Source organism: Adiantum capillus-veneris, chromosome 8 (genome assembly GCF_014529385.1).
Source record: "Adiantum capillus-veneris isolate H3 chromosome 8, ASM1452938v2, whole genome shotgun sequence".
NCBI classification, from domain to species: domain Eukaryota; kingdom Viridiplantae; phylum Streptophyta; class Polypodiopsida; order Polypodiales; family Pteridaceae; genus Adiantum; species Adiantum capillus-veneris.
The window spans coordinates 83,676,897-83,701,655 of record NC_140938.1 but is presented as its reverse complement, the minus strand read 5'-3'; the positions used below and the strand labels follow the sequence as shown (position 1 = coordinate 83,701,655).

Below are 24,759 nucleotides of genomic sequence, written 5' to 3'. Positions count from 1 at the left end.
TTTTATATTATGCAGGTGACATCCACAAGACAATTCACTTCTTCATTTAAGATGACAAGCAACATGACACACATTTTGTTCAACACTGTTTTCTGAAACAATTTGGTCTAAATATAAAACGTCATTGGGTATGGTTTGATGGAGCAGCTTCACAATTCAAAGCAAGAAGACCATTCTATTTCCTTGCCATGTATACCATGTTCTAACAAACATTATCTGAAGGTGGTTTTAATATAGAGACCTATAATAGCGGCATTAAAGTTGTAATAAAATGCTTGTCTAACATCAGTAATATTATAATACGTGTTTTTTTTGGTAATTTTATCGTGCCAAGAGTATATTAATCTTCTTCTATCCATTGAATAAATTGCAGATACAATGTTTTTACGGGATGGAAAATGTCTTGGAACTTTTTTGGATCCGGACATGGTAAGGAAGAACACGACGGTGCGGGAGCAGTGATAAAAAGGTCTTTAACTCAATACCAATTGCAACCAAACTGCCCAAAGATAGACTGTGCTACAAATGTTGTGGCATTATTGAGACAGACCTTGTCAGATGGTGCTACAGCCACCTATGCATCCCAGGCCTGTTATGTAAGCAGGATTTTTTGGGTGATTGAATTGGGAGATGTCGAAAGGGGAAAAAATTGGGATGTGAAGGCTGTAAAAAATACCCGCTCAATGCACTCTGTTTCTGCATATTCAGAGCATGATACAACTGCTTTGAGAACATGTTCACTGTCTTGTTTCTGTAGTGCATGTAAACAGGAAAAGTGGAGGAGATGTGTGAGCAAGTCACACGTTCCTTTCTTGACATACCTTATTTTGGAGCCTACAGAAGAAGGGGAAGACGATGACGACGAAATAAATGAGGATGCAGCATATGAAGGACACTATGACACCCTCAGTCAAGCTCTTATTGTTGGTGATAATTTTGCTGTTCCCGCACCAAATGACAATGAAGAAAAAGTGGATTTCTATATAGTGAAATGCACTGTAGCTATTGAAGAGTTTCATTCAGACGTTGAAGATGACTGGGGCAATATCATTGGGCGAGGATCCTATGCTATCAAAGGGTTTTACTATCGTATGATAAATGAGCAGACCTACGAGATTTTGGACAAAAAGCCAGAGGTGTTCATATATTCACATCTTGTTCGGGCAATCAAAATCCCCATGATACCCCATCCCAGCAACTCAAAACTATATACAATATCACTTGATGTCAGTGAGTCTATCTACAATAGTATGCCTTTTGAGCTGTAACCATCTTAAGAAATGCATAATGCATAATTTTGTGTATACCTGTGTATTACTGTAAACTGAACTGTCTCCCTCTCCCTCTCTCCCTCTCTCTCTCTCTCTCTCTCTCTCTCTCTCTCTCTCTCTCTTTGTCACTTCTCAGTATTATTTCTGTATCATACCAGTCATTTCTCAGTATCATACCAGACAATTCCCAGTATCATACCGGTATGATACAATATCATACCAGTCATTTCCCAGTATCATACCCATATCATACATTCCCTCTCTCTCTCTCTCTCTCTCTCTCTCTCTCTGTCATTTCTAAACATCATACCAGTCATTTCTCAGTATCATACCGGTATGATACTGAGGAGTGACTGGTATGATACCGGTATTATACAAGTTCCTCTGTCTTTCTCTCTCTCTCTCTCTCTCTCTCTCTCTTTGTCATTTCTCAGTATCCTCTCTTTGTCATTTCTCAGTATCATACCAGTCACTTCTCAGTATCATACCAGTAACTCCTCAGTATCATACCGGTATCATACCAGTCCCCCAGTGTGTGTGTGTGTGTGTGTGTGTGTGTGTGTGTGTGTAACGTCTCAGTATCATACCGGTCACTCCACAGTATCATACCGGTATCATACCACTCCCTCTCCCTCTCTCTGTCACTGCTAAGTATCATACCGGTCACTCCTCAGTATCATACCGGTATCATATTAGTCACTTCACAGTATCATACCAGTCACTTCTCAGTATAAGACTCTCTCTCTCTCTCTCTCTCTCTCTCTCTCTCTCGTGTCACTTCTCAATATCATACAGGTCGCTTCTCAGTATCATACCTGTATCATACCAGTCACTTGAAAGAATCATACCGGTATCATACATGTCACTTCTTTGTAGCCGACTCTCTCTCTTTCTCTCTCTCCTTATCTCTCTCTCTCTCTCTCTCTCTCTCTCTCTCTCTCACTTCTCAGTATCATACCAGTCATGCCTAGTATAATACCGTTATCAGACACTCTCTCTCACTCTCTCTTTTTATTTGCAATATACTTCAAATATAGAATACAACGTATTTCCGTGCAACTTGCTTGTAAATGTATTATACATGAATTCTGTTACATTGATTGAGCCTTTTGGCTGAGTAATTCTCCATTTACATCCATCGACAAAAAAATACATCGACAAAAGTCGCCCACTTCACAGACTTTATGAAGCTTTCTTTTTATATAAAAAATCTGTTCCTTTCTTCTTGAAAAAGTCAATCCGCCATTTCTAATAAAAACGATGCACATAGGTGTCGTCAGGTTGTCCGTCTGCACAAATTACAGTCCTCTTTGTATACTCAATTCTGTCCTGAGAGTACAACTAGTGTGCCAGCCAGTTTATGACAGTGGTTGACAGAAAACAGGCGTGCACTTCTTTAGACTGCTTTTCTAGCTTGGGAAAAACAAGAAATGACCCCAATGGATTAAACATTAGCTTATATCCACAATCATCAAAGATAAGTGTGTCAGGTGGTAGGTCAGGAAAATTTTTGAGATTCTTGTGGAACACCGGTTTATCTGTCGCACCCAATTTAAAAGGGGCCCTTGTGCAGTGCGCCTGACTTACCACTCTATTGAATCTTTTGTGGTGGTCAGGGAACACTGTCGCTAGCATGCGTTTGAGCTTCTCAAACTCGCAGTAGCTCCATATCCACACTTCGAACCATCTGAAACAAAAATTTAGAAACACTTCTGCATCGGGCCTTACCCAAAACTGTGTATCCCCTTCAACAACATACTGCATTTCTGGCCAGTGGGACAATTCTTCACCATATTTTCCATCAAATTTCTTGAGCAGTAATCCATTAAGGTACAAAATGAGAACCCTACGCTGGACGCTCAACAGAGGTGGTGGCCTTGGCCATATGAGTGGGATTCTTTTAATTAGTCTATACCATAGAGGAAACACGAGCACTGCAGGAGACAACACACAATTCCATATTGCACGAATGTCAGCCCTGCCATTCTGCTTGTCCGCCCTGAACCTATCTGCAAGGCGCCATTCTTCAACTGAAAACATATCTGCAGATGCAAAATTACAAAAGACTCAAATTTAAATATGCAATTAGGACATATCTATAGATTGAAATCATACAATAAAAACACACAATGTTCAAAAATTAGGCACAAGATGAAAGAGACGTCGAATGGGAAAGAAAGTTATATTAATTTCAGAAGTGGTTACATAAAAAGAAACATGGGGGGGAAAACTATAATCTTTTGCAGGCTTTGGGTTTAGGGTCAGAACTTGTGCCTGTATTCTGCATCTCCTTAGTGTCTTCTATGTCCATCTCCTCTTCTGGATGCCCCTGGGTCTCTTCCTCTTCCTTGCTTTTTTGCTCCATTTCAGGCTTCTCATCTCCAATTTTCTCAATTTTTTTTTCTTTTTGCCTTTCTTATATGCTGAGCAAGGGTCTCCTCGGGACTTCCCTCCAACCTGACATCTACACGACCATCAGCTTTAGAAAGCTGTGCAGCAAGAGATCACTTATTAGAGCCATAATCAATGAAAAAACTTACTCTTGCCATGTTGGCCTCGTTTTCTCGGGGTCTTTGATCTTGTCACCTGCACGCTGTCTAGCAACACATTGTCTTCCTCATTCTGGGTTTTCTCTTCAGCACCAATCGTACTTTGCTCCTTTACCTCAAAGTTTTGTTCTTCTTCTGTTGTTTTCGAAACACGTTTCTCAGCATTACCAGGGACATTTTCATCAAGCAATACCTCCACAGGTGTCTTGTATGCAGGCGTCACTGCATCGTTCCCTGTGTCTTTACCGGCAGTAGTTCTGAAGCAGCTTGACTCTGAAAAAACATCAGAGAAGACAAAAATCAACCACCTGATTACCCATTGAAACAATTTTCTCACCTGTTTTTGGGCATGGTTCAACTGGCTTCTTCTTTAGAAGGGATTGTTCTTCTGCAAAAATAACTCCGAGGCAATCCTTAAGCATGCACTTTCCTTTCTCAACCAAGTGAGCATAGCAGAATGCATGGTATGCATGTGAACAAAGCAATAGAACAACATGGCTTGAGCGATTGTGATCATGAATTTTTACACCACAAGCATTGCACACATCAATGAGAACAACACTATGTCCAGGAGCTGAAACTCGTGCAGGCAAGACTATGGTTTCAGGTAGCATTGGTTGACTGATCATGTCTGTCACAAACGTGACATAGAGACCAAAGGTTTCCTCACGGTCCAAGCATTTGGATAATTCTTCCTATGGGCAAGAGACCTATGTTATCAGACAATGTCAAACAGGTATAAAATTGGTATGAATGCTTGAAAATCGGTATAATGATGTTATCATACCGGTATGATTACATCGTGCCGGTATGATGTTATCCCAGCGGTATAATGTTATTATACTGGATAGTATAACATCATAGCGGTAGGATAACATCCGGTAACATCATACCGGTAGGATAACATCCGGTAACATTATACCGGTAGGATAACAGTATACCAGAATCATAACATCAAACCGGTTGGATTTTATCATACCGGTTGGATCTAACCATACCGATCGGATGTAACCATACCAGTAGGATGTTATCATACTGGTAGGATTATCTCCTAAATCCTACCGATAGGGTATAATCCTACCGGTATGATAACATCCTACCGGTATTGTCATCTACCCTTACCGAATATGATATAATCCTACCGGTATGAAAAATCATACCGTATGGTACTTTGCATGTATTATACTACAATCAGATGGAGTTAAAAGCATACCTGTGCCTGCTGTAGGGTGGATTTTGCTTGGTCAAATTTTTCCTGGAGGTTGTCAAGCAAGCCTGTTGGTACATTGGAATCATCAGGGAAGTGCATTCGGATGGTGTCAAAGGCACCCTCGCAACGGTGCACATCAGCAACAGATTTGACCACTGAATCCTTAGCCTTCTGACACTCGGCTGATACATTGTCATGAGATTTTCTAAACTGAACAAGAAGTTCTTTCAAGGAAGTGGATACTTCAACACTAAAGGCAGTCTGAGTGGTCGCAAAAAGTCCACTTCCGACTGGTGTACTTCCGGATGGGGTATTTACTAAGAAGATGGCAGAACCACTTGGGGTACCTGTGGATACTTGGGAAGTCTCTAACTTCCATTGTTCTCTTTTCCTATCTAAGTGACCTTCATTGGTCACATTCTTCACCACCTCAGATGCAAACTCAGCCCACTTTACCGGACCTGTGCATACGAAATAAACATATCCGCATGCAAACTTGACTCCCAACAGATAGTTTGGTGGTTTGGATTGGTACACCTGCTTGTAGAGCTGGTAGAGTGCCTTGTAGTGATCCGGCCTTGCTGTTTTTATCGGCACTTTTTTCTCCTTCACTGGAAGACACGTGAAAACTTTCATCTAGTCGGATATGGGCACATCTGCATCTGTCAACTTCCTAACATATTTCCCCTCAAGACTTAACCCATATTCCCTGTGAAAATCCTCCTTTGTTGTGCAAAATGCCTTTAATGGCACCTCCACATCCTTGGGGTGAACAAAGCGGCTGATTTTGGGAGGAGGCTGTAACTTTTGTCTCTGAAAGGAATAAATCCATACTCATTACTCAATGTATCCACACCTCAGTACTCTACTACACACAGGTCCGCTGTACACAACACAGAGAGAGACAGAAAGAGGTGACATTCCTTCGTGGGAGAATGTCGGGTCTTTGTGTGGGAGACCTGTCGGGCTGCATTCCTTGGGCCCTTTCTTAGGTTGCTATCCATAGCGAAGGATAAGCAGCATGCAGAGGGGGCTGTAGAGCGAGCTGAGAAAGGCGCAGAAGGAGAAAGGCACAAAGATACAGAGAAGTCACAGTCATGAAAACATTCGACTGAACATTCGTTCTGACGTGGGCTCCACACGTGTTTTTGAATCCTCTACATGATTTTTAAGATTTTGTATCCTCCACACGAATATTTAATTCAAAAAATTCTTGCCCATAACACCAGTTTCATACCCCCTAAATTTTAAGCCTCCAAAAGAAACTTTCAACCGGTTAAAACCGGGCCACCTATGCATGCATCCACCCTGCACTTCTAGCTCTTTACAACACCAAACATTTTACTTTTTGATGGCTTGCCAATCTGATCCGGAAGCCTAACACCCCAGCCACTGTAAGACCCATCTTCTCAACGCATGAGTGTGTTATGACACAGATTTGGTCTCCGCCATCCACATAACCTTGTCCCATATTTTTTCTTTTGTGCCACACATCTACTGTTGGACAAATGTCTGGTAGCTCATCCATTGCCAACACCTTCACTGAACCTCTCTTTGGCTCTTTCTCCATTGGGTTAACCATCCTCTTCCACTGTCGCTTTAGCTTAGGCACCATCTCTATAAGTTGCCCAAAAGTAACATCGGCTTTCCTGCTCGTCAGATCCTCCTTTAAGTCATAGCTTAATTGCCCATCCCCTAGTGGAAAATCTGAAACATGAAACTTGCGACGAGCCCTCCTTTTCCTCTTGGCCCACTTGACCTAGCATGTTGAGGCTGAGATTCTTCATTAAATCTACCACTTGCCTCATTTCTTGCCTTAGCCCATCATCTTGCACTGCTGTAGTGACCACTGCTGGTATAACCTGAGGAGTAATAGAAACCACTGGTTCATGATGAACACCTTGCATGCGACCTTGCAAAGAATCCATAGGCTGAAATTCAAACCTCATGGGCAAAAACTCTACTCATAGTTGACTCATTCTTCTCAGCTTCCACTCTTTGTTCTTTGCTACCTCTAGTGCATCTTCATATGTCCGAGGCTTCTTTAGCTCCACTCTCCAATGTATATTCTCCCAAAGACTAGCCAAGAACCTGTCCTTCTTCATCATGTCAAGTGGGGGTACTTGTGGTACTAAGGCCTTGCACATCCTCTCCCATGCCATTGAAAACTTACATATGTATGCGTCTACTGGCTCATCTTCCCTTTGCACCAAACCCTGTACTTCTTGCCACACTTTGTCAGGATCTTCTGTCTTCACAAACTCCCCTTCCAATCCATGCCTTAGACTGTTCCTACTTAATCTCACAGGTGGATCCGCCGCATGCAACTCCTCTTCAATTGCTTTGGACCAAACTCGTGTATTACTCTTCAAAAAAATCTGGACAAGACGTAACTTCTGTGCCGGGTCGTCAATCTGGTTGTTAATGCAGTCAACCTCCATCTTTTCCAAGAAGTCTTCTACATCTTCATCATTTATTCCATGAAATTCCGGATAAGAGAAAGCCATGGCTACCCAAGTTTCAATGCTTTGAGAACCCCTTCGAACACACGTGCAAGAACCCAAACTTTTTACTGACTCAATCCCTAGAAACTTCAACGGAGCTTATCTTTAGATAAGAACAAAAACATGCACATCAAATGAGTTTTCATAGTTAATCATCGGAATTACAACAGGCAAAGAGCATTCAAGTATCTCTCTTAATCTTCTTGGCCCGAACATAAAGACTATGCGCTGCTGGAAAAAAATCTTCCTAGACACATGAATATTTATCTAGATTCTTCGAGTTAAATGAAAAGGAGTGAATTGAGGGCCATTTTGATCATCCATTAAAGTCAACCATGCATCTTCCAAGAAAGCACACCTATCTTATCCTCTGATTTTGCCAAATTTCAGCAGCATAACAGCATAAATGGCTCAAAAGACCAAAAAACCAACTATCCCAACTTGGAAAAATTTTGGCACAGTTTCCCCAGAAGTAGAGCAGTAAGAACCCAAAATATAGGCTGTATATGTATGCATAAACTGCCAACAATAGACCCGGAGCATCAAGTAGGAATCACTAGTACATAGCCTATGGCGAGGCCATGAAAAGGGTGCTCCAGCCACCTGTATCACCGAAAGGATTTCACATTTGAGAATCCCACAGCTCAATAAAACCTCACGCTATCGAATGTCTCATGAAAGCTTATGCAAATCTCGTATAGTCAAGTCTCAGAAATGACTATCTTCCAGACCAAGTCTTAGAAATGACTGGGACTGCCAACTAACACCAGGTATGGCTCCACAAAGCCGTACAATGGCAGTATCCAGAAGTAATGTACAATACCAACAGACAATGCAATCAAACATGTGCCAAATAATGCATACCCATGGCAATTGCAAGTGACTCCCACTTGCTAGTGTATCACTCTACTCCAACTACCTGTACCTATGTGAATCACCTGTACCTGTCCCTGTAACCTGTAAGCTACAACCTGTAATCCCAAAGCTGAAGGTACTCGAAGAAGATCCTCCATGGGGGCACCAAAAGAATGTGAACGGGATGGAAACACACACAACGCCTCTATAATGACCCGACACACACTCTTGGGATGATACACACACACACACACACACACACACACACACACACACACACACACACACACACACACACACACACACACACACACACACACACACACTATGGGGCACCACTCGATTTACACAACCCACCTGGCCGAGATAGGGAACACATCGATGGAGTGAGAGGAGAGAGACTACCCATTTACCCACTCCACACAGAGAGACAGAGACACACACACCCAAAAAACTCAGCTCAAAAGGATAATTTCTGATGTTTAGATACAATTGAGCTTTGGCCAACACCAATGGGGAAAATAGCTCACACAATATGGGTAAAATATGCCAGATACAATCACAAATTGGAGCAGAAGCTTCGCTCATAGGAGAAACTTACATAGCTAGAATAACAAAAAAACCGTGATAAATTTTGCACAACAGATAGCGCCATTGCGTCCGGAACGGCCCAAAACCCCAATCTACAATGTCAAAGTGCTCAAATCCGACCTCGGATGAGCAGTTTATGGCCAAAACGAGCTCCAAAAAATAGCAAAAACACAGTTGCGGCTGTTCCTCCTCTTCTCTCCAATTTTTTTCTGGTCTTCTCTCAAGTTTTTCAGTTCCCACACTTAGCTTTATTATTTGGGCACCTTTGGCCTTTTAGTTGACCTCAAACGGACCCCAAACAGGCCAAAAGTGGCCTCGCAGTGCATAGTTGTCACCTTGCTGCATCCATCCGCACACCTGGCACTCAAATTTTTCCAATAATGCATCCCGTAACCACATGAAGTGGCCCCCAAATAAAATTCTCATGATGACCTTTCTGCATAATTATCACAAGAAAACACCCACGTTGTGTCTGTACTTATCCACGTGCAAATATTGACCCCATTCATCCTCCTGACGCCACTAGATGCCATCTGACGCACCTGCTTACCTCATGTCATCGACCCGCGGATAGCTTCCTCGAGAAGTTCTACGCACTACCAAATCCTCATTATTATAGGAAAAACACACTGATATTGGTGACGATGAAAATCGATGCACTATGTACATGCTGTCCTACATGTACACATGTCGGCCCCACGTAACCACTTGGCTCTAGAAAATGGGCAATCCTATATTTGATGCACCATGCATGTGTATGTACATATGCACAATCAATTCTTCCAAAAACTCCTAACAACGTGAGGAGAGACTTAGGTGTAGCGACGACTTTGTGAGTTTCACTTTTGCTGTGAGAGAAGCTTTCAAGATACACATTGCAAGTGAGAGAGCGTGAGTTCAAAAATCTCAAAATCACTATTGTATATGTTTCTCCATCATCAATAATTTGAGGCTTGGTGCATCAAAGGCGTGATTTGATGTTCAATTTTTTTTTTCCACTCGTGCAATACGGTTTGGCGAATTCAAGGTGACTTGTGTATTTTAAGTTTCTATCATTTGATCTTGTTTTAGAAATTGTTTTAGTGTGTCTTCATTGCCAATTTTGTGTCCATTGTAAGAGGGTATTGTGGTCAGAGGGGGGTCAGAGGTATCCCACACCCTAAGACAATGTGTGTGGGTGTTGGCAATGTTTAGCATTTACTAAGCATGAGTTAGTTTTGTACAAGCTCTACGATAGCATCATAACGAACCATCTCCAGTTGCAAGTCACAAACAAGGTATTACGCAAGTTACAGTACTCTCTCTCTCTTCCCTTTTCTCTAGCTCTCTCTGCTCCATTTGGTGTGTGTCTTGGTGTGAGATTGCTTGTGTGTGTTTTGTGGCCCATCTTCTTGGGTGTGACAAAATCTCTCTTGCATATTAGTTTGCATACCATAACTAGGTGTTGCCCCTTCACTTGTTTGGCTGTGGGTTTGTTGTTGTTCCTTGCTTGTGGTTTCTCCAGCCCCAATTGAGTAGCATGGGAGCCTTGAGAGGTGTTTAGAGGTTGCCTCTCTTGTTGCCTGCACCGGACTGCCTCAATTTTGGTGCCCCCACTGAGGAGGGCTTGTGTATGTTGGTTTGAATACTCAGCCTTTAGAGTAATCAAATAGCTTGCATGAATCACAAAAATTTGTATGACCCGTTTGTTCCTATTTAAGGAAAAATGTGTATATCATTGTAAGCACAAAATTACAATTTCAACGAGTAATTCGTAGAACTCAAGGGCCTCTTAGGTTGGCCGAGATAAACTCTTTAGTAAATCCTTTTATTTTGCCTCTCATTAGGTACGACCTTAGTTTGGACATCTATATTTTTGTTTATTTTTTAAGTATTAGGTCATGCATAGACCATCTCTCTCTACCTCTGTAGCTATCTCTATTTAATTCTCTCTCCGATCTCTCTCTCTCTCTCTCTCTCTCTCTCTCTCTCTCTCTCTCTCTCTATATATATATATATATATATATATATATATATCACTCTCTATCTCTCTATTTATCTCTCTCTCTACGTACCCTATCTCTCGTTCTTTCTCTCTCGATCTCGCTCTCACTATCTCTCTTTCTCTCTCTCTCAATCTCGCTCTCGCTATCTCTCTTTCTCTTTCTCTCTCACTCTCTCTGTAACATTTAATGGCCTAATAACTTGTGTGTAGCAGAAATTAGCATGAACATAGTGGGAATTTCATTAGAATAGATTCCTAATGAGAATTACAAGAGTGCTTGGGTGGAGAGAGCAACAAAAAGCATAACACCTAGTTAGATAGCATCAACAATAGAGAGAGAAATTAAGCTATTGACAACACTTGAGGACCGGATTTGCATGGAGCCGGTCCCCCCTCCAAAAGGCTTTGTATTATGGTTTCTCCCATCAAGAGAGACATTGTACAATACAATTCTTTGTGTTCCTTCAAGACTAGCTAGTGCAATGAAGATGAAAGCTTCATGCAATAAGCAAAACACTTAGTAAACACAACTATAATTATCCCCGTTCTCAGACCCAAGACCTCACACACCTTCGAAGATGGTGAGAGCTAGCAATATATGAGAGTAGATTGAGAGGAAGAAGGAGTATCTTACGAGAAAGATGTACATCTCCTCACATAATCACTCATATTAGCATAGCTTTAGCTTAGTAATTAGCTTGGTAGAGGAGATGAGCATGCATTGAAGCTTGGCTCTTGGTTGGATTTTCATCCACAAGCCAAGAGTGTGTCGATGTAGGCTTCTATCTCACAAGCTTGGAGTAGGTGATGAGTTCTCCATTAAAGCTTGGTAGAGATAGTCTTATCTTTCTTCACACATGAGATTGTGTGAGTGTGTGTGTGTGATAATGCCTTGCAAAAATCAGCCCCCTCTCTCTCTCTTGGGCGAGCCCTCTTGCTAATTGCTCTTGCAGGCTCCCCATTGGACCTCCCCAAGTCAAGCCAATGGCTATTAAGCAGCATAAGTGATAGCCTTCTGACATGTGTCCCCCTTTCCCCTTTTGTGAGAGCTTTAGGTAATTTAATAATTAAACTAAACTCTCATTGGACCCCTTTGCCTCCTGGCCAATAGGAATCAGGCTCCTGAATGCTCATTAGACCCCTTGGGAGACTGTCCAATAGTCTTCTAGGAGACTTAATTCTCATTGGTTATTTTATTAAGTGTTTTTAAATTAATTATACTAGATTTACTCTAGCCTAATTCTCATTGGTCCACCTCCAAGGCCATCCAATAGGAATTGGGTACACCTTGTGGGCATCTGGGCTAGGGAGCTGACATGTGTCCCTAATTCCCTTTGTGTAAAGGGAGCCTCTGTGTGTGTGTGTGAATTTCTCTCTCATCCCCTAGAAGAAGGGCTCACCCCCTCCTATGTAGGGATATGCAAAGACTTTTTTACACACACAAAGTATCCAATTTCCCCTAGGGTTGACCTTTGGACACAACCTTTGAATTTTGGAACCTTAGCATTTTGGAAGTCTTAATGGGCTGAACCTTAGGGTCTTTTTAGACCATTGTTGCACATGGTTCTTTTGAAGATGGCCCCCCCTTTGGATCCGTATTTTCCCTCCTTTGGATCCCTACTGTGGCCGGTCTGCTAGCTTAACCAATATTCCAGCTTTTTCTCCCCTGGCACTTCCCCACATTAAATGATCAGTTTAATATGAGAAAATCATTTAGGAGAATTAGATATTGATTATTATGACATTACCTCTCTCTTGAAATCATAGTCGTCCTTGACTATGGTGTAGAGAAGATAAAGCATATTCATGAGTCCTTTTCTTAGCGGGTAGAGGATCCCTATGTTACCCTACGACATCATTCCACAATGGATGAATAGTCCATTTGGCGCTTGAGAGCCTGAGGTTGTCGCAAGCATGTCTGCACATTAGTCCTATCAGTCTTCCATAGTAGAGTGACAAGCTCTACTTGGTGTTTGGGAGACGTCGTCTCCGCAAACTTGATCTAAGCATGCATACTACTTCATTTTTGTGCACAATAAAGAAAAAGAGAGTCTTATAAGACAAAAAAAAAACTTTCTTCATTTTTAACATTTTGTACATTTGCTTACTCTTGGGAAGCATTGTAAGCATTGACAAGGTTTAGGTTATCCTTTAGTTGTATGCCTTACATCCATCTAGCATCTTCAAAAGGATAATTCTTAAACTTAATAAGATATCGTCGGATAGTCTTACCGCCTCTGAATACCTTGTATTCATGTCGGAGAATGGACTCGGGCTGCAGCACCTCCTCTTGGTCCGCGATCTCCAGTGGGTCTTCAATAGTTGGTTCTTGAGGTGGCTCTCCTTTGTAAGGCTTTAATAGGCTCACATGGAAAGCATTGTGTATGAGACAATGATTGGGCAACTTGAGTTGATAGGACATCTCATTGATTGGCCTAAGAATTTGGAAGGGACCATAGTACCTTTTTGCTAGTTTAGCATAGTACTTTTGGTGGCCCGTAGGATTCTTGCCCGTCGTGTGCCTTAATCGAGCCTTGGGAAACTTTAACAAGACCCAATCGTTTTCTTTAAAGGCTTGGGCTCTTCTGTGCTTGTCAGTAGCAGCCTTTTGCCTTTGCTGTGAGATAGAGATAGCATCCTTAATCTTTTGAAAAGATTCTTGTAGGTCTCGGCTATACTCATATGTAGCGAAGATCTTCCCATGTACCTTAAGTAGCAAGGGACTTTTTGATCTTCCCTCAATTACCTCGAAAGGTGCTTTTCCCGTGGAAGTATGTACATGTTAGTGTAAGCATACTCCACTAAGGGTAAGTACTTCTCCCATTGGGATCTTTGATCTACTTCCGTTACATAGGATTTTAGTAGATCGAGAATTGTTACGTTAGCTATTTCACTTTGGCCATCCGTTTGTGGATGATAGGCCGAAGAGAAGTTTAGCCTTGTTCCTAAATTCTCAAAGAGACCCTTCCAGAAATTATTGGTCATTCTAGGATCTCTATCCAACACTATGGACATTGGCAAGCCATGGTACTTGAAAATTTGTGAAATGAAGAGGGTTGCCATTTGATGGGCTTTGATAGTCTTTTTGACAGGTATAAAATGAGCTTGTTTACTGAACCTGTCTACTATCGTCCATATTCCCGTATTCCCATGGATAGACTTAGGCAATCCAAAGATAAAATCCATGGATATGCTCTCCCATGGTGAATTAGGAATTGGCAAGGGTTGAAGCAATCCAAGTTGCTTCCCTCTATCAAATTTTGTCTTTTGGCATACCACACATTTAGAAACATACTTTTGTATGTTCACTTTCATGGTAGGCCAATAGAAATATGTTTCAATTCCATTTAAGGTAGACTGAATCCCTCTATGCCCCGCATACGGTGGAGCATGAGATTCATACATTACTTTCTCACGTAGTGAGTTAGTAACGCATAGTCTATTGCCAAAGAGAAGATAACCATCTTGTAAAGTAAATGGTTCTTCTTTCTTCCCTATTGCAAGGGCTGAAATCACATCTCTAAAATCGGGATCAATAGCATACTCATCTATCATTGAAGATAGATCATTGTGAGTTGCTATGGAAACCGCATTCACTCTCGGCCGTCTTGAGAGTGCATCGCTACTTGATTATGCTTGCCAGCAATGTGAGCAATATGAAAATGAAATTGTGAAAGGAAATTTGACCACCTCATTTGTTTGTCGGAGAGCTTGGTCTGCGTCATGAAGTACTTAAGACTTTGGTGATCCGTTCGCAGAATGAAAGGAGTCCCCAATAAATAGTGCTTCCATGAGTCTAAGGCATGTAGAACTGCAAGGAGTTCCTTTTCATATATGCCTAGAGCTTGCTCAATAGGGTCCAGCCGGCGACTCTCATAGCCTATGGCGTGCCCTTCTTAGAGCAAAACAGCTCCAAGGCAATCACCACAAGCATCACATTCGACCTCAAATGGTTTTGAGAGATCCGGTAGTGTAAGCACAGGTTGAGAGATAAGCTTTTTGAAAGAATTTTTCTCCTTAGCAGACCATGTATACCTAACGCTTTTCTTTGTTAGGTCATGTAATGATCCTGCAATTTGTGAGAACTTTTCTATGAAGCGTCTATAGTATGCACACATACTTATAAATCTTCTTAGTTCATGAAGATTCCTTGGTTTAGGCCATCCTTTTATTACCTCCAACTTTGATGGATCCATTTGGATGCCATCTTGAGAGATAATGTGACCTAAATACTGAATCTCTTGCAAGAAAAATTAACTTTTCTTTCGATTAACATAAAGTTTATTCTCTCTCAAAACTTGAAATATTACCTGGAGGTGTTGCTTGTGTTCGTGTAATGAATTAGAGTAGATGATAATATCATCAAAGAACAATCCAGTGAAGGTTCGATGAGGCCGGAACAGCTTCTCCATCAAGCGGTTGAATGTGGCTGGTGCATTGGTCAAGCCAAAAGGCATGACAATGTATTCGTAAAGACCAAATGTGGTGCGCATGGTCATCATTACCTCGTTTAGGAGGTAGCTCACAAGGGATGTCGTCAATAAAAACATCTTGAAACCCCTTGAGAAAATTGGACAACTCTAATTCCTTTTGGTTTCTTTTATTTTCTTTTGCTAAAGCATTATGTTCATTTTGAGAATCTTTAACAAAAATCATGTACACAGAAACAGAGCTCTTTATTGACTTGTTGAAAGCTGGTGTATGTACAATGGGGATAGTCTTACCCATTTCCTTAGCATCTATATACATGTCCTTTTCCCTGAACTTAAAGGAGATTCTCCTTTCAGGAAATTTAACATCGGCACCCACGCAGTCAAACCATGGTGCCCCTAGGATTACATCCTCATGCTTGAGAGGAGAGACAAAGAAGTCCTCTTTGTCCACATAGCCTTGGACATGAAGCCTCAATTTCCCGATTAAGGGAGTGACTGAAGCTTCTTGCCCCTTGAAGGCACTGTCTGCGGGTAGGACATCTGCCATCTCGTAGGATTGTATGCCTAGCTTGGTGGCCAACTCTATAGATATAAAATTGTGAGTAGAACTAGGGTCAAAGAGAATAAAAGCATCATGTTCTCTTACCTTTCCCCAAGCATGGCATAGAGGAGATCCTTTGTGATGAGTTTGGTGAGTCTCCTCCTCTTGGATTTCAACCAAGGAAGCTCTAGGAGGATCTTCACGGTTGTTCTTTTGGGGACAAGCGTGGTACGCATGCCCTTGTTCGCCGCACTTGAAACACCGGTGATCCTTGAGATAACACTCAAGCTCTTCAGGAGAGAGTTTGTTCTTACCTTTGTAAACTCCCTTTTCTTTAGCTTTGTTGGAGTTGCCCTTAGGAGACTTTTGGACATTGTCCTTCCCCTTAGGCTCATTGGAACCCTTGTTTTCCGGGGGCTTATTATTTCTTTTAGCCCCCGTTTGGAAATTGATTCGAGAGGCCACCATAGTATGGTGTATTACCGCCGATATGGTACGTGGCCTTTGGGAGTTGACATACTCCACCATTTCTTCGGTTAAGCCCACACAAAAGTGTTGCTTTTTCTCTCCAAAATCCAACTTTTTGAAGACAGTGGCTTTGAGTTGTAGGTCCCAAAACTTGTCTACATATTTGTGGATGGATTCATTGGGAGAAAGCTTTAAGCTTCGCCATTCGGTGAGTACTTTGTCTTTGACATCGGTGGCCAAAAACTGCTTCATAATGGAAACTCTTATAGCTTTCCATGTTCGTGGAGCTTCACCGTTGGCTCGTAGGCTAGACCACCATTGCCTGGCGGACTTTTGAAAGTGCATAGCTACATGGCGTAGCTTAGAGGACTCCATGAAGCCCTCATCTCCAAACGCCGCATCAAATTGCTGGATAAAGGCCAAGATTTTGTCCGTAGAACCAAAGGTGCCATCATAGGTAAGGAAAGAGATGCTATTCCCTCCCTCTTTGAACTTCTTCAGCTTGGATGATCTCTTCCATGCGGCATAGGATTTCCTATGGCCTCTTCTTTTTGATGCATGGTTCAAAGGTTGCACCATCACTTTCTTCAGAAGGTGAAGAATTCGAAGAAGGTGGAGAAGAGGGTGACCTCTTTCTCGCCTTTTTCTTGTCTTGATCTTCGTTGTCTTCACCATCACTTTCATAAGAGGAAGAGGATGAAGAAGATGGAGAAGAGGGTGTCCTCTTTCTCGCCTTTTTCTTCTCTTGCTTTTTATGATCCCTCTTTCAATTATGGCGTGGAGAAAAGTGTGATGGTCTTCCCCGCTTTGGTAGTGATGGAGAGCGGTTAGCCCGCCGTCTTCGTGGAGCCATCTCCGCCAAGGTGGCGGGAGACTCACTTCTTTCTCGTTCCTTCGGTGGAGGCTCTTGAGTTCTCCTTTGGGAAGGAGATGCATCATCAAGAAGTAAATTCTTGAGCCCTTCGTATGGATTCTCTTCTTCTTCACGAATCGGAGAGAGACCTCTTTTGGGAGTCTCACAAGGAGGCTTCCTAGGTGTTCTCTCGTCATGGTGATGAGCTTGGAGAATCCCATGAGCACAGAGCTGCCTTTGCACTTCACTTTGGAGAGATGGATTGCCCATGGCTTGTTGAAGCCTAGAAACAAAATAGTTAACAAGCATTGAAGCATCATTAGTAGCTTGCTCATGAGCAAAATCAAACTTATCAACATTAATTTCACTCTCTTTACTATTGTCAGCCATTCTAAAAACTTTTAGGTGTAAACTTTTTATGTGCACTTTGGCACTTCAAGCCCTAGTTTCTACTCCTCTTTACCCCTTTAGAAAAAGCACTCAAGCTACTGTACCTGCGGCTCGAATACCATTAATTGCAAGGAATAGAAGAGAGGGTCTTTCAATACCAAAACAACACCGACTCCTGTCAAGCTTCTAATAGCTCAATAGTGGTTAAGCCGTAGGCAAGCCCCGTAGGACTCCACTATTAAGACCATAGCTCTCGACGGTGATGCCCTGTTAACTGTACAAAGGCAGGCGCACTGCAAGGCTGAAAAATCCCTATTCTACTTACTCACAGGCAATTAATAATACCAACCATTTATAGCTAGCTTGAGGACCTCCCTTCTTGAGCAAGAAAAGTTAAACCTTGTTCTTTGATACCAATGTAACATTTAATGGCCTAATAACTTGTGTGTAGCGGAAATTAGCATGAACATAGTGGTCATTTCATTAGAATAGATTCCTAATGAGAATTACAAGAGTGCTTGGGTGGAGAGTGCAACAAAAAGCATAACACCTAGTTAGATAGCATCAACAATACTTTCAAAAGAGAGAGAAATTAAGCTATTGACAACAGTTGAGGACCGGATTTGCATGGAGCCGGTCCCCCCTCCAAAAGGCTTTGTAATATGGTCCTCCACCTTTTAATAGTCTCATCTACATTTCTCTCACTCTTGGACATTGGCCTACATTGTTTTCACTCAAATTCTGTGAGTATGGCACAAAGTGTAAACGAGCTGTGATAGCCAATTTTCATAATAGACTTGATTATTTTTTTAATTCAGCATTTTGAGAATGTCAATTTTCATAATAGACTTGATTATTTTTTTAATTCAGCATTTTGAGAATGTCAATTTCATCCACTGCAGGATCAAATGGTTGTTTCTTTTTTTGGCTTTATATGCAATATTTCCATGCAGTAATTACAGTAGGCAGTAAGTGCACAAAATAAGTAGGTGTTTAGTACACATTTTATGTTGAACCTTGTTGAAGGGAATAGATGGATAAAATAGCCCATCAAAGGCCAACATTAAACATAGGATCTTACTGAAATAGTTTAGACATCTCATTTGAAGTCTTTGCAAAATGTTTCCATTTGCTCTTATGAAATCTTACTTCACAAGTTCCTCATAGAATAATGCAAGTACTCCCTCTCTCTCTCTCTCTCTCTCTCTCTCTCTCTCTCTCTCTCTCTCTCTCTCATAAACACCAGGAGCTCGAACACCACTCATAAACTGGAGCCGAACACCCTAGTGGAAAACAATAAAAGGGCACCAAAGTTGCAAACTGAATTTAAAAAGAGACCAACAAGTCTTTGCAAAATGTTTCCATTTGCTCTTATGAAATCTTACTTCACAAGTTACTCATAGAATAATACAAGTACTCCCCCCCCTCTCTCTCTCTCTCTCTCTCTCTCTCTCTCTCTCTCTCTCTCTCTCTCTCTCTCTCTCTCTCTCTCTCTCTCTCTCTCTCTCTCTCTCTCTCTCTCTCTCCTCTCATAAACACCAGGAGCTCGAACACCACTCGTAAGCTGGAGCACAACACTCTAGTGTAAAACAATAAAAGGGCACCACAGTTGCAAACTGAATTTAAAAAGAGACCAACAAGTCTTTGCAAAATGTTTCCATTTTCTCTTATGAAATCTTACTTCACAAGTTCCTCATAGAATAATGAAAGTACTCCCTCCCTCCCTCTCTCTCTCTCTCTCTCTCTCTCTCTCTCACTCTCTCTCTCTCTCTCTCTCTCTCTCTCTCTCTCTCTCTCTCTCTCTCTCTCATAAACACAAGGAGCTCGAATACCACTCGTAAACTGGAGCACAACACCCTAGTGCAAAACAATAAAAGGGCACCAAAGTTTCAAACTGAATTCAAAAAGAGACCAACATTGCAACGAACCATGTTATGAAGTTAACAATATAAGGAATCTTGCGAGTATCCTCATAGCAACCCTGATATCCTCATGTATTCGAATAGGACGTCCCTAGTGCATCCACGTAGCACTTGTGGGGTAGGTGCTATCGTAGAGTCCTCCAACAACACTTCATCATCTGCATCTATTGTCCCTTGCACTCCCAAGTCCACTCATATGTTGTGCAAGATACAATATGCCACAATTAACTTTGCTAGAAACTCAACATCTCGGTTTCGCACACATTGTAGAAGGTAGCCCCACATTTGCTTGAGGCGGACAAACGTGCGCTCCACGATGATACTTGTGCTCGAGAGCTTGTAATTGAAAGTTTGTTGTTGTGCTTCATTCTCTATGACTGGAAATGGAATCACCAACAAGGGTGGGTTGAGGTATCCTCCATTGCCGATGATGAACTCTCTTAGGTGATGAAGACCGAAGGTGAAAGCGGGGCCATTGAATATGGCGTTGGATTGTGCCAATGTATAGATAGAGGAGTTTCTGAGAACTCGGATATCGTTGCACATCCGAGGCATCCCGCACATGACGTCTAAGAAAAGCATGTTGCTATCTACAATACCCTGTAGTGTCATCGAGTAGTTGTGATCCCTGTCATACCAGTGGGTGTGTGCCTCACCTATTGGCAACTCCATGTTGATGTGCGTAGCATCGATTGCGTCGCAACAGTTTGAATTTCCTTGTTTCTCCTCAAAGCCGTCCTTTAGAGCCTGCCAACCTTGTGGACTCCTAGGCCAACATATGATTGAGTGTTTGTGTTTCAATAGTGCAGACACAAATTGGCGTAGCAGTCGACACATTGTGGATTGCCCAACACCATAAAGGTTGGCCATGTTGTGCAGTGGACCGCCGACACCCAATAAATATAGTGAAATTGCCACCTTCTTGCGCACGGACAGTGAACGTGTTGGAACAGCTTCTCGTATTTGTTGTGGGATGGGTCGCTGTTGCAACTCCTCTGACACCAGAGCATATACATGGTCAAAGAAAGCTCGAGAAATTCTTAGGTTGTCCTCAAACCTCAGGTCATCTCCCTCTGTGAATTGGAAGAATGTGCGCCAGAAGTGGATACTGCGTGGTTTCACGTACCATATTCCTACTGCTGTGTTCTTTCGACGTCGCATGTCATGAGCGCAAGCAGTGATGCTTTTAATGGCATACGTTGACACAGATGTTAGATCCTCCTCCATTTCTTCAATTGCTTCATGGCTAGACCGCAAGGAAAAGAAGATGGAATTCCCATAGATAGCCAATGTTGCAATGATAGGTTTATTGCCACTAGTGCCAAGCCGAAGGCGCTTACAGTCTCAGCTTCATGCATTGCTGGGTTGGATGAATATTAATACCCTTGCCTGTGAAGAGAAATGAGGGGCGGCCTACAGCGTTCAGTCCAGGGAAGGTGCAAAGATCCGCAGAGAGAGGAATACAGGGATCGGTCAGGAAATAAGTGCAGGAGCTTCAAGGTAGAAAGGGAGATTGAAGTGAGGTAGTTTTGGGTGCGCACATCGGGAATATGCTGCTCAGTACTGCGCTTCAAGAGAAGGATGATTGCAGTTGAATGAGGTTTGCGCACACAGACAAAGATAGTGGCGAGAGAGAGCAGCAGAGAAGAAGTGCAGGAGTTTACAGGCCTGCTCGGGCGAGTTGAGCTCCTTTTGAACGCCATACAGTGTGGCGGGCCTTTTTTTCCCCTTTGAATGTGAAGTTGCCCACGTCCACGTCATGGGTTTTTCTAGCCACAGCCAGTACCCGGTTCCTGCTAAAGACATGAGCGCGTATGGAAATGGCACAATTTGATTGGCCGGCCTCTCCACGCTGAGCGTGCCTTGTCATGGTGGGGCTTTTCTCCGATATATGGGAAGGCCCTTTTAAGGAGCCCTTCGCATCTTAAGGCCTGTGTCACACATGTCCGCTCGGATGTGTGTGTGCAAATGACATGGCAAAATGCGATTGGCCGCAAGTGATGTTTGCGAGTGGGTGGAGCCGCCCGTGTTTGACACGAGCCAAAGACTGCAGGGATGGTCAGACCCAAAGCTACAAACACACACGTTTTTAATGTCTATGCAGAATTGAAGAAAGCAGGACAATCGATGAGGAAAGTCGAGGATGCAATTAGCTAGGCGTACGATCATGTCGTGAGGAAAGCTCCTGGCGTATACATAGCTGGCCGCAATTAGCAGTCACGACGTGAGGAAGTCAAGTTATAGGGATTTGCGGAATAGTCCTGCACTCATGAACTCAACTGGGAGAAGTCCTGCAGCAGTCGCTGCTCCGGGTTGCTGGTAGCTGACGGGCGGAACGTGTGACTGGTGGAATGGTATACGGCGACCCGGCCTCTGCGCCTTTGGTTATGATAGCTTTTTGCGGTGACGAGAAGTCAGGCAACTAGTTCCAACAGCCCGAACGTCGTCGTGCTGGAGGGTGGCGCGTGCGACGACTGCGCCGCCTGCCATGACGGATATTCAAGTGCAGTTGCTCGTGTCGACGAGCCGCGAGGGCTATTTAAACAGAATCTGGGCAGGAAGCAACTACCGGTCTGATCATCTATTTGTACTAGCTGCTTTGTCTGATCTTCTGAGTTAGCTACTTAGTTCTAATTAATTACTAGGACTATGGGTAGCCTGGGCAACCTCGATCACCTAGTTGGGGACGAGCCTGCACTCATGAGCGTCGACAGTCGGCATGACTTAAGCGCGTTTGCATAGTAGGGGCCGGCGTGACGGGCCTCTGTGCCTGCAAGCACTTGCTGCAGCACGGCGTCAAGTCTGTGGTGGTACTGGAAAGCCAATACGTGGTAGGTGGGGTGTGGAGGAACACCTTCGCCAGCACCAAACTGCAGACCACCAAGGAAGCCTACCAGTTCTGCGATTTCCCTTGGCCCACGGGGACGCCCAAGTATCCCACTCATCTGCAGGTGGTGGACTACCTGGAGAGCTACGCTACCAAGTTCCACGTCATGGAGCGCATCCAATTCTGCCGCCAGGTCACTGAGGTACGACGCCTTGATTGCTCGGAAGGAGGTAGCGCTGTACTGACTAGTGCCAACTGGGCAGTTGGATTCCAGCAAAGAGGAGCGGGAGAAGCAGCTGTGCAGGTAGGGCAATTATTCATCAGCTGCGTTAACCAATCACCTCGAGTGCTGGATAGCTTAATGAGTCGCTGTTTTATATTGTCAGTGGCTCTACTGCGACTCTCTGGTTCTGTGTGTGGGGCACTTTGGGGACATTCCGAAGCTGCCGCGCTACAACTACGAGCCTGAGGTGTTTCGAGGCCAAGTGCTGCACTCGCTGGACTACGGCAAACTGGACGACAAGGCCGCCCGGGCTCTTCTCACGGGCAAGCGTGTAGTTGTGGTGGGCCTTAGAAAATCGGCACTCGACGTGGCCATGGAGGCGGAAGTCGCAAACTCGGGTAAATAGCTCATCATCATGCTCTCGACGTCGGTGCTGCCATGCATTCGTCATATTTTTGCTAACGCAGGAAAAATGCAGGCGCTGCTATATTGCATGAGGAGGGGCAGCCGGCTACATCATGCACGCTCGTCTTCCGGACGCCCCATTGGGTGACAGCAGACGACAAGGCCTTTGGAGTACCCCTTGGTTACCTCCTCAGAACCCGCTTCTCGGACCTCCTTGTGCCCAAGCCGAACCGACCGCTTTTGATCACCATGATATCCACGCTCTTGACGCCGCTTGTATGCACGTCCAGCCTAGTCAACTATTATAGTATCTACATGCTCTTATATATTGTGATCGCTTGATTTAACCAATTTCCTCGTATTTGAATGCATGCTATAACAGCGATGGGCCATGTCCACCTTCGTGGAGCTTCACCTCCTTCGCACCCTTCCCCTGCGACAGCTTGGAATGATCCCCGATGCTCGTGCCAACTTCCTGGACGAGTTTAAGTCATGCAAGCTCACCATCGTGCCGTCAGGCTTCTTCGAAGCTTGTCTCCAGCACCGCATCCAGCTCCGAAGAACCCCCGATTGGAGTTTTGCTCCAGATGGTGTGCGCCTAGCTAATGGCTACGTTGTGCAAGGTGACCTCATCATCCTTTGCACTGGCTTTGAGGGGGAGAAGAAACTCCAGTCCCTGTTGGGTGCCAAGGAGTTTGCGAATCTCTTCCAAGAGCACGACAACATCATCCCTCTCTATAGGTACGTGGGTTCACCTCTAAGAGCACGACAACATCATCCCTCTCTATAGGTACGTGGGTTAAACATTCGGCCGAAATCCACCTCAAAATGAGTAAGTGTACCATTGGGAAGGTTTTTAAAAATTTCACTAGTTTATAAAGGATTATCTTTATTGGAGCGGCTGAAAATAAAAATTTCAAGAAAAATACAGGCTTATGAAGCAAAAGGGGTTATAATCTATGTGCTATAGGTGATTTTTGAAAGGTGGACCTCACCCCAGAAAAAGCATTCATGCAACCAACCCACATGTTCATGTCTTCTTTAAAGTTTTCCTTTGATATGTCTTCACGTGCGCACATATCCATACACTTCTCTCATGTGTTTGCAGGGGCCTCATCCCACCTCATGTTCCCCACCTTGCCATCCTTGGATTCCAAGAGGGATACTCTAACCTCTTCAACGCCGAGATGAGTGCCAGGTGGCTAGCTCACCTCCTCTCCAACAAGATCTCCCTTCCTAGCATCCACAAGATGGACAAAGTTGCCCATGAGTGGGTTCAATATAGCCGCACATTTACAACTAATTTCAACACAAAGACATGCAACAACCCCATGTGCATTTGGTAGGCCGATCAAATGTGCCATGACCTTGGTTGGAACCCCAAGAGAAAGAAGAGCATTCTAAAAGAGCTCTTTGAGCCTTATAGCAACATGGACTACAAGGATGATGAATAGCCAAATATGCCCCTCATTACCGTTCAATATCATGACTTAGAAATACGCACTATCCTTCTTGACCTACTTCATACTTTTTATTTATCTAGGACATAAAACAAGTATGATAGGTGGCCTTGCCAATAGCAAAGGGTTTGGTTTTCTATGCACACTGATTAAATCCTTGTTCTTGCAAAAGTGCACTTTTAGAATCCTTCATTTAAAAGAACTTGCTCAATTTTCAAGAGATTGTTTTTTCTATTATTTCTTGTGTTCTTCAAAACTATCTATGCCTTGCAG

General features: G+C 43.3%; 1 protein-coding gene across 1 annotated transcript; it reads left to right on the top strand.

Moving 5' to 3' along the window:
* The first annotated feature begins 17,111 nt into the window (after positions 1 to 17,111).
* LOC147452465 (putative flavin-containing monooxygenase 1) lies at positions 17,112 to 24,372 on the top strand. The gene is made up of 6 exons (XM_086519262.1): positions 17,112 to 17,123; positions 22,301 to 22,702; positions 22,785 to 23,009; positions 23,123 to 23,302; positions 23,409 to 23,767; positions 24,135 to 24,372. The coding sequence occupies exons 1-6, from the start codon at positions 17,112 to 17,114 to the stop codon at positions 24,370 to 24,372; spliced, it is 1,416 nt and encodes a 471-aa protein (XP_086375388.1).
* Positions 24,373 to 24,759: the final 387 nt, after the last annotated feature.

What these genes read in the sequence shown, in the direction of transcription:
- LOC147452465 (XM_086519262.1), top strand. An exon ending in CGGGAGAAGCAGCTGTGCAG is followed by an intron (nt 22,703 to 22,784) that starts GTAGGGCAATTA and finishes TTATATTGTCAG; the next exon opens with TGGCTCTACTGCGACTCTCT. An exon ending in TGGCCATGGAGGCGGAAGTC is followed by an intron (nt 23,010 to 23,122) that starts GCAAACTCGGGT and finishes TTGCATGAGGAG; the next exon opens with GGGCAGCCGGCTACATCATG.